General features: G+C 42.1%; 1 protein-coding gene across 1 annotated transcript; it reads right to left on the bottom strand.

Annotated features, from left to right (window-relative positions):
- Positions 1-7,186: 7,186 nt before the first annotated feature.
- On the bottom strand, positions 7,187-10,353 carry LOC138971838 (uncharacterized). Its single transcript, XM_070344663.1, has 4 exons — positions 10,159-10,353; positions 9,338-9,509; positions 7,638-7,772; positions 7,187-7,353 (listed from the first exon to the last, which is right to left on the bottom strand). Exons 1-4 carry the CDS (start codon positions 10,318-10,320, stop codon positions 7,277-7,279), a joined length of 546 nt encoding a protein of 181 aa, XP_070200764.1. The 5' UTR covers positions 10,321-10,353; the 3' UTR covers positions 7,187-7,276.
- Between the last annotated feature and the right edge of the window lie 416 nt (positions 10,354-10,769).

Genomic DNA, 10,769 nt, shown 5'->3' with positions numbered 1-10,769 from the left:
TGAAAATGACCACGTATTACATACGGGGTGGGCAGTGAAGGGGTTAAAGATGAAATAGCAGGTATATGTGGATTGTTTGTGTCTTTGTATAATTATACATAAGTGTTGGCAACACTGTTGAAACTTTGTTGTGTAAATATAAGAATAATTGTACATGTCTGTTTATTTGTATGTACTCTTGTCGTACATTTTGCCTGTGTAGCCCTATGCAGAATTTGTTTCGCTCATGCTCTGCCGTGAATGTCGAGTGAAAGATTGCCTAGCTGAGTATTGGTCTTTAGCAGGTGTGATGTGCAGTCTTATCCAAAAATATAGTTCACTGCAGAAAACCTTGTTTCACTTGTGGGATTTTAAGGTTACATCTCGGTTAAATGCTGGCCCGGCATTAAATCCAATCCATGTCCTGATGGTACGTAAGAATGTGAATGACATTGCGTGAGTCAAAGCATTGAGTGACGATTTGCATAATCTTACGTTATGTCTCAGCATGGCTACAACGCTCACAAGCTATCCGCAGAGGGAGTAACCAATACGTATTTGTTGTCTCACTTTTGGCTGATAGTTGTGGGTTAATTCACCTTGAAAAGTACAAATCAGATTTCGTTTCCTTTTGTTTGTTTGTATTTGTTGCTTTAGAATACTAGATATTTCCCCCCGCGGGTTAGGGGGAAGAATTTACCCGATGCTCCCCAGCATGTCGTAAGAGGCGACTAACGGATTCTGTTTCTCCTTTTACCCTTGTTAAGTGTTTCTTGTATAGAATATAGTCAATTTTTGTAAAGATTTTAGTCAAGCAGTATGTAAGAAATGTTAAGTCCTTTGTACTGGAAACTTGCATTCTCCCAGTAAGGTCATATATTGTACTACGTTGCAAGCCCCTGGAGCAATTTTTTGATTAGTGCTTTTGTGAACAAGAAACAATTAACAAGTGGCTCTATCCCATCCCCCCCCCCCCCCCCCCCTTTCCCCGTCGCGATATAACCTTGAACGGTTGAAAACGACGTTAAACACCAAAGAAAGAAAGAAAGTTTCTCCTTTTACCCTTGTTAAGTGTTTCTTGTATAGAATATAGTCAATTTTTGTAAAGATTTTAGTCAAGCAGTATGTAAGAAATGTTAAGTCCTTTGTACTGGAAACTTGCATTCTCCCAGTAAGGTAATATATTTTACTACGTTGCAAGCCCCTGGAGCAAATTTTTGATTAGTGCTTTTGTGAACAAGAAACAATTGACAAGTGGCTCTATCCCATCTCCCCCCTTTCCCCGTCGCGATATAACCTTCGTGGTTGAAAACGACGTTAAACACCAAATAAAGAAAGAAAGAACTAGATATTTGTCAGTTGATGAAACTAAGCAGAACACTGCTATGAATGAAATATGAAACTGAATCACAGATTAGTTTACTTAGCAGCAGTTGATGATAAATATGTAACGCCCTCATGGTTGAACCATTGGGGGCAGTTTGCAGCAGTTTAGTTTAGCTGCACTTATATTCAGTCAAAACTGTGAGCACTTGCCAGCTGGTATGATATTGGCTACACTAGTATACCTTGATTCAAAGCGAACAATTCTGGGTAGTTGCAGTAGGCATTGTAAGAAGAAAAGAGAATCAATTTTTCATCATAATTTGAACCTTATTTTGGTTTATGTATTTATCTGTGTTGTCTGTTGCTAGCGGCATTTTTGTTTCATTTTGGTTCTTGCGGAAGAGAATTTGATGTTCAGCCTGCTCTTTTGAATAGATCCTTTGATTACCTTTGTTTCCGAATCGGGGGAAGGCAAGTTCTAGGATTTTGAGGGCAGGGAAGAGGTTGTGGTTTGGAGGGGGAGGGGAGAGAAGGGCATTATTGCTGACTTTTTATTTTTTTATTATTATTTTATTTTATTTTTTGCATTTATTTTTACACGTAGTAAGTTTTTGTATGCGTTTTTTGTTTTAGTGTGTACATAAGGTTGTTAAATATGAAGTTGTTGGAGGAATCTTGTGCGTGATTTCCTTTGTGTATTTGACCCTAGTGAGGACTTGTCTGTCACAGTGAGCAGGTAGGGTATGTATATCTGTGTGGTGTTCCTAGCTTTGTCAACCTAACAGTCTCTCTTCCTGTAGAACTGATCAATCTTTTGATCCCTGTGGAGCTCCAATACTCTGATGAACATTATCCACTTTTTACCCTTTGCCTCCCGCTCAGAATGACGCCGTCTCCTATGCAGTTCCCATGTCTAGGGATAAAATAAAATAAAAAAAATACAAGTAGACTGCCAAGGTTCCAAAATTCAGAATAAAAAAACAAGAAAGGGCTCAAGACTCAAAGATTTTAATGTCCTTATAAAAACAAGGAAAATTGCCTCGCAGTGTCAGGCGGTTTAAAACATAAATAACATCTCTATCACTAACAGTTTAAAATGTATGGATAAAAGGTATGTTAATAGTTATTGTTATCATTATCTCGCTTGTGTTACTGAGCGAGCTTTTGGACAATTTTTCAGATAAGTTTATTTTCTGTATTAAAAGTGTGTCTCTTTGTCCACTTTAAAAGACAGCTGGGTCGAAGATCAGTGAACGTGACGTTCTTTGTTTGTTATAACGTTCAAATAACATACCTTTCTTGTGACCCCCCGCGGGTTAGGGGGAAGAATTTACCCGATGCTCCCCAGCATGTCGTAAGAGGCGACTAACGGATTCTGTTTCTCCTTTTACCCTTGTTAAATGCTTCTTGTATAGAATATAGTCAATTTTTGTAAAGATTTTAGTCAAGCAGTATGTAAGAAATGTTAAGTCCTTTGTACTGGAAACTTGCATTCTCCCGGTAAGGTAATGTACAACGTTGCAAGCCCCTGGAGCAAATTTTTGATTAGTGCTTTTGTGAACAAGAAACAATTGACAAGTGGCTCTATCCCATCTCCCCCCCTTTCCCCGTCGCGATATAACCTTCGTGGTTGAAAACGACGTTAAACACCAAATAAAGAAAGATACCTTTCTTGTGTCTTGATTCCATGTCATGGAAAATAACTTCATCAATGTCAAACGTTAAACATTGTAGCATAGTAACCACAGCAAGTTTTCCAAAACTGTAAATACTCAAACCTGGCAAAAATTGTGTTAAAAAAGAAACAGATATGCCTCGTATTGTGTTGAAAGTATATGAAAGCAAAAGTGAGAGGTAGTATGATGTAGAGCAGGCATTCCTGGATCTGCACATGGGTTCTTCAGAGTGCAATATTTGGCTCTGAGAGGCATTGGGTTTATGCTGTGCGACATTAAAATTTAAGTGGAGTAAAAAATATATGCTGACAGCATTTTACTGGTCATGGCTTGTAAGTCATGTGTTTATTTTCTTTTGTTCATTGAAATTTAAGTGGAGTAAAAATATATGCTGCCAGCATTTCACCGGTCATGCTTTTATTTTCTTGTTGAACACCATTCCAGATCTGTATGTCATGTGAAAAGTCATCCAGAAAAAAGGGGTGTCTTTTTGAACTTAGGTTTAGATGTATCCGGTGTGTGCTTCCCAAAATCTAGTTTTGTTGTAGAAGAAGGAACTGTCCCTGGGTGGTTGCTAGTGTTTTTAAAATACTTAGCTGATCTTGAAAAGAGATAGATTTTTTGGGGAATTTTTTTGGTTGAACATGTACTGTGTTTATCATGCATAATACTGTAATTTTGGTCAATGGAATAACAAAATGTGGTCAAACTCATTGGCATTACCATGATTTATAGGGGACGGGGTGGGGGTTGTGTCTTCTTGCTAGATTAGATGTGCATATGATACAAATGATTTGAACCTCGCTAATTTGTGTAATTTATACAACGAAATGTTATAAGAGCTCTGATGTGATTTCTCTCTCTCTCTCTTTCTTAGCTCTGCTCTCTCTCTCTCTCTCTCTTTGCTCTCTCTCTCTCTCTCTCTCTCTCTCTCTTAGCTCTGCTCTCTCTTTGCTCTCTCTCTTAGCTCTGCTCTCTCTCTCTCTTTGCTCTCTCTCTCTCTCTCTCTCTCTCTCTCTCTCTCTCTCTCTCTCTCTCTCTCTCTCTCTCTATCTATGTATCTATATATATATACGACTAGTGTCTGTGTGTCTGTCTGTGTATCTGTCTGTGTGTCTGTGTGTCTGTGCGCGATGCACGGCCAAAGTTCTCGATGGATCTGCTTCAAATTTGGTGGGCATATTCAAGTAGACCCGGGACACGACACAACCTGGTCGATATTTCAACACGTGCTCTCAGCGCGCAGCGCGGAACCGATTTTGGTTCCACCTCAGCTATTTTGGTTCCACCTCAGCTTACCCGGGCCCCCATACCGACACACCATAGCCGCTACACCACATCACAACGCCAAAGTTCTCGGTGGATCTTTTTCAAATTTGGACACCGTATTCAGCTACACCCCGGACACAATATCATCGATGAGATATTTCAACACGTGCTCTCAGCGCGCAGCGCTGAACTCATTTTCGTTTTTGTGTTCATTTCACCATTATAAGTAACTCTTCCTTATCTTCTCCAGTGTTTGGCGTTTATCTCCCTTCCTTCGTGTGGCTTTCCCGTTCAGTTGTAAGTTACTACACTGCGCTGTCCACTGCGCTGAGCGTCTTCGGATATTCCCGGCGTTCTGTTACTGTTACCTATTTTTAGAAGGTCAACGCAGTGTACAGAACGTAAATTGGACCCGTAAATTATCCTCACTGTAAAAGTGCAAAGGTCGAATCAATTTATAGCCACGCGAAAAATACACTGTCATCTATCTCTCTATAGATACGGCTTCTCTGTGTTTGTGTGTGTGTGTGTGTGAGTGTGTGTGTCTCTATGTAAGCAACACCTGTGCATTCTTCAGTTCTGTTTGTGATGTGGTCTGGCGGCTTTTGTGTAATTTTATGTACTGGCCTTCCTTTGAGAAGCCATAACTTGCTCAGTCCTGTTTGAGTGGAGTTCGCCTCCAAAGGTGATTAACACGGTTACATTCGTCGACAAGGATGGGACTCGATATGGTCAGGAATGGCATTATGGCCACTGAATCATTTTCGTGCTGTTCCCATTCCACGAATCTGGGAGGGACCTAAGCTTGACGGGTCCATAGTTCGGCGTACGGCTCTAAGTACTTCTTCCCGGCGAAGCCGGCTACCCGGCGAAGCGGGTATTCATTCTAGTATTATATATATGTGCAAGTAGAATTTGGTTTAGCATTGTCCTGTACCGTTTAAGAAATGTATTTTCAACTGTGACTGAGTTTTTGTTCATCACCCAAAATTGAATACTTTGTGTTGCAATATTCTGCTTCCAAATGATTTGTTTGAATGGAAGCAGATGCAAGACAGGGAAATACACAGACCAGACAGAACTGGTACAGGAAGGAGTAATTTATTTTCATGCCAGATGATTAATATAAGAATTGTTAGCATGTCACTTTCCCATTTTTGTGTACATATGTTTACATGTATTGTGTACATATGCAGAAAAAAAGGAAAACAATTCTACAGCCTTTATTCTGAAGTTCTGTCCAACGTGTTACCATGTTCTTCATTATCGTACTTCAGCAGTAAAACGAGTTCAAAGTAGGCCTGGTTGATAAACATGCATGTGTGTGTGAACTGGTGTGTGTTTGTTTGTTGTTTGTGTGTGTGTGTGTGTGTTTTTGTATCTGTGTGTGTGTGTCTTTTTGTACCTGTGTATTAGGCATGGGAATTGTCCGCCGAAATTTCCACCAATTTTTTTTTTTGTTCCGCCGAAAAAGCAAAGTGTCCGCCCCCAAAAATAAATTAAATGGCAAACTTAGAGCTCAGATGACACCAAATTGCACCGTTTAAATCTTTGGAGAAAAAAATTGAGCACTATTACATAAGAATGTTCAGCCTTTTTTTTACTTTTTTTCAATTCCCATGCCTGGTTTGTGTGTGTGTGCATGCGAGTGTGTGTGTGTGTGTGCACGCATCTCAGAATTGTAATTAATGTAGGGGTCGGAGTGTTTGAGGCCCAGGTACGCTAGGGGATCTTTCTCCATGTCCTAGTGTCAACATTCTGTGCGCGCTCTATTGAATCCCTAGTGCAAACGCATGCAAAAATATCGATGCACAAATTAAAGATCACGAATTTACGGGCAAAGTGTAGGGACTTTGAAACACAGATACCTACACCAAGCACGCACATCCTCAAAGACGGCATCATGCTGGCCACGTGGCAGGTAAAACAAAGAACTTGGAACGGTGTGGCACACACACCTCTCGCCGTACTGTGATGCTCTTCTTCTTCTTGGCGTTCGCAGTACTGTGATGATTGGGGGCCCGGGTAGCTCAGGTGGTAGAGCACTGGACTTGTGATCGAAAGGTCGCTGGTTCGAATCCGGGCCGGGACGGACACGGGTCAACTTTATGTGCAGACTCAGAGACAGTATCCATCTCCCACCCCCGTGTCACCACAATGGCACGTTAAAGATCTTGGTCATTCTACCATAGGTGCAGATGGCTGATACCACCTAAACACGCAGACATCAAAAGCCGTGAGGGCGTAAAAACTCGAATCGTATAAACCAATTCATGTCCAATATAGGCAATTAAGACCTGACGGACAATAAGCCCCTTAAAATTTACTTTTTACTGTGATGATATTAGGCTTAAAGCTCAGGAACTTCACACAAGAAGAAGAAAGTAACTGTTTTAGATAACTTTTCCCCACATTATCCATTAACGCACTTTAACACACACACATACACACACACAACTAGTGAACTACACACACATGCACAAAAAAAACGCGGGTTAGGGGGAAGAATTTACCCGATGCTCCCCAGCATGTCGTAAGAGGCGACTAACGGATTCTGTTTCTCCTTTTACCCTTGTTAAGTGTTTCTTGTATAGAATATGTGGTCAATGTTTGTAAAGATTTTAGTCAAGCAGTATGTAAGAAATGTTAAGTCCTTTGTACTGGAAACTTGCATTCTCCCAGTAAGGTAATATATTGTACATGTACTACGTTGCAAGCCCCTGGAGCAAATTTTTGATTAGTGCTTTTGTGAACAAGAAACAATTGACAAGTGGTTCTATCCCATTTCCCCCCTTTCCCTGTCGCGATATAACCTTCGTGGTTGAAAACGACGTTAAACACCAAATAAAGAAAGAACACATGCACAAAAAAAAACATACACACATTAATGTTGCGCCACACACGCGCAACTCGCACATCATCCGAAACACAAAACGAACTGAGCTTTCCTTTATTTTTAGCCTCCATCCTCAATAACAGTATATTTATCAAGTTGAGAAGGGATGGAGCTGCTCGGCGGTTGCTGGCTAGCAGTTTGCGGCCCCGAGAACCTTGGTTCCCTCTTGCACAGTTCCCATCAGCTTGTCCACACAGAAACAGTGCTCTGCACACACACACACACACACCGACACATGAATACACATGCATGCACGCACACGAACGCCTGCATGCACCCACGCACAGACAAAATGACTCATATCATGTGACAAATGTAGGCCCTATCCGTATCCCTAACCCATAGACCTATATTAGATCTAATATAGGTCCCCTGCCTAACCTTATCCAACACTATGTAGCTATAACTGATTTGGACAGAATGAGATGATAGTGACAGCAGAGACATAGATTCAATGTATGTCTCTGGTGACAGGCAAGAAGAATACTGACGGGTGTTGTCGCACTGCATGGGCAGGAAATTTCCCTCAGTGTCGCACTTGGGGAACCACTGGCCCTTGTAGACAACCATGATGATCATGGATGACAGTCGCATCTGCTCGCATCGGGTTTGTACCTTGCCGGCCTCTGAAAGCAAGGAATACTGAGGTTGAAATGATGGCATGATTTGTCAGTTTCCACTCGCTCTCTCTCTCTCTCTCTCTCTCTCTCTCTCTCTCTCTCTCTCTCTCAGTCTCTCTCTGTCTCTCTGTCTCCCTCTCTCTCTCTCTCTCTCTCTCTCTCTCTCTCTCTCTCTCTCTGAGGGCCCCAAAGGGGGGGTATCATCACGATCACGGGAAGGGACATTTTCGCTTTCGTGACGATCACAGTTACCTGGATTTTTGTTTTCACGATCACGAACACCTTGACGAATAGAGGATCATAGAGTGATACAGCTGTGAAAAATGTACGTTGAAAATAAAATGCTTTGCAATAATGCCCATCACGATCACGAAAACAAATGACTCACGATCACGATCACGAGACTTGATTTTTTTGTCATCACGGATCACGGGCAAAGTCCCATCACGATCACAGAAATGGAAATTTGGGCAATCCCGGTCACAGAAAGGTAAAACAAGTCGCGTAAGGCGAAAATACAATATTTAGTCAAGTAGCTGTCGAACTCACAGAATGAAACTGAACGCAACGCAACGCAGCAAGACCGTATACTCGTAGCATCGTCACTCCACCGCCCGTGGCAAAGGCAGTGCTCGTGGAATTGACAAGAAGAGCGGGGTATTCGTTGCGCTGAGAAGGATAGCACGCTTTTCTGTACCTCTCTTCGTTTTAACTTTCTGAGCGTGTTTTTAATCCAAACATATCATATTTATATATTTTTGGAATCAGGAACCGACAAGGAATAAGATGAAAGTGTTTTTAAATTGATTTCGAAAAAAAAAATTTGATAATAATTTTTATATATTTAATTTTCAGAGCTTGTTTTTAATCCGAATATAACATATTTATATGTTTTTGGAATCAGCAAATGATGGAGAATAAGATAAACGTAAATTTGGATCGTTTTATAAATTTTTATTTTTTTTTACAATTTTCAGATTTTTAATGACCAAAGTCATTAATTAATGTTTAAGCCACCAAGCTGAAATGCAATACCGAACCCCGGGCTTCGTCGAAGAGTACTTGACCAAAATTTCAACCAATTTGGTTGAAAAATGAGGGCGTGACAGTGCCGCCTCAACTTTCACGAAAAGCCGGATATGACGTCATCAAAGACATTTATCAAAAAAATGAAAAAAACGTTCGGGGATTTCATACCCAGGAACTCTCATGTCAAATTTCATAAAGATCGGTCCAGTAGTTTAGTCTGAATCGCTCTACACACACACACACACAGACAGACAGACGCACATACACCACGACCCTCGTTTCGATTCCCCCTCGATGTTAAAATATTTAGTCAAAACTTGACTAAATATAAAAACGCCAATCACGATCACGATTTTAAACCCTTTGGGGCCCTCTCCTCTCTCTCTCTCTCTCTCTCTCTCTCTCTCTCTCTCTCTCTCTCTCTCTCTCTCTCTCTCTCTCTCTCTCTCTCTCTCTCTCTCTTTCTCACACACAGACAAACACACACACACCAACTCCAACCGCCCTCACCCCCTACCCCACCCACCAAGCCCAACACTGACCCCGTTTCACGCCGTGGTGAATAACGCCAAGATCGACATCGGGGTGAGACTGTGCGCACGTGCCCACACCGAACGCGCGGTGCTCTTGCTTGACACAGTGAAGTCCTTGATCGCACTGTCCGCTCGGGATCATGCCGAACATGAACTCAGCCTGGCAATCCTCTCCTTCAATCTGCAAACAAGTTAATACAGTAAAACGACCCCTCCCAAGCACGACACCCTGGTTTTCCGACCGATTTCCTTGGCCCGGAAGCTGCTTGCACTGTAACTGCCCTAGAAATAGCGACACCTCCCGTTGGATTTTCCGACGCCGATAGACCGACCAACAAAGAGTGAACAACGACTTTGACGTTATGTTATCCCTCGCAAATATATCCGTCTGTGTGCGCTGACGCCTGTCTATACTCCTGCTTGCGCCTTAATATTTTTTCTTCGGACCGTTGAATTGATCGAAATGGCCATAACAGGTTAAGGCAGTCCCCCCCATTCCCCTTCCCAGCCCGTGGATATTTCAATTTTTCTTCGGCAAATTAAGTTTCTATAACCCACCGCCGGAACTCTGACCGGCATGGATTACAAGATCGTTTCCGTGCGCACTTGGTCTTGTGCTTACGTTAACACACGAAGGGGGATAAGGCACTGCAGGTCCGTCTGCACATGAGTTGACCTGGGAGATCGAACAAATCGCCACCAGGCGGCCGCAGCCCTAATTGCGATTAGGAGTCCGATGTCTTATCCACTAGGCCACTGCGCCCGTCTGACGGGTGTTTGAGTTGGATCACGTGTACACTCATTAATAAACAAAATCATTATATTATCACCTTAGCGCACACGTCAGTGCATCCACAGAATCCTCCATTCTTGACGACGCCCCCTTGGCAGTCGAGGAGCGGCTGTTTGACGCTGTCGCACATCTCAGGCAGGCACACGATGGCGGACGATAGTCCAGCCAGCAGGGACAGCGCGGCAATGATACGAAGCATGGTCTCTGGTCAAGCCCAAGGTGATGTTCTGTTTCAATCACAAAGCGTGGGAAGTCAAAAATGTGTGGTGAGACGCAGTGATGCAAAAAAACTTCGTAAGATATAACAACATTGTCTTAAAGGCACAGTAAGCCTCCCGTAAACCATCACAGATACTGTCAGGCTTTTACACACAGTACAAACACCCTTCGATTTGAACGCTCACCGAATGGGAACATCCTAGGTGCCCTACGTAAAGAGCTAGACATTTTCAAAGAATTAATTTTGAGGATTGTCTGTCAGACAATCGGACGGTGCTTTTTTGCGCTTCTGACCTAACTTTTGAAATCTAAATAATAAGCCGTTGACAGCTTGTTACACAAACATTCTTAAATCATAAAAGAAATCTTTTTTCATCAAGACAAGATCAGAACAATACGAAGTTTTGAAAGTTTAAAAAAAAGATAGCC

This window comes from Littorina saxatilis, linkage group LG7, assembly GCF_037325665.1.
Source record: "Littorina saxatilis isolate snail1 linkage group LG7, US_GU_Lsax_2.0, whole genome shotgun sequence".
Taxonomy (NCBI): Eukaryota; Metazoa; Mollusca; class Gastropoda; order Littorinimorpha; family Littorinidae; genus Littorina; species Littorina saxatilis.
This window is presented reverse-complemented; position numbering and strand designations above follow the sequence as displayed.

Coding starts and splice junctions, on each gene's coding strand:
- LOC138971838 (XM_070344663.1), bottom strand. CDS start 10,320: ATGCTTCGTATCATTGCCGCGCTGTCCCTGCTGGCTGGACTATCGTCC. Junction 7,773..9,337: donor TCACCACGGCGTGAAACGGG/GTCAGTGTTGGG, acceptor CCTTGCTTTCAG/AGGCCGGCAAGGTACAAACC. Junction 7,354..7,637: donor CATGCAGTGCGACAACACCC/GTCAGTATTCTT, acceptor GTGTGTGTGCAG/AGCACTGTTTCTGTGTGGAC.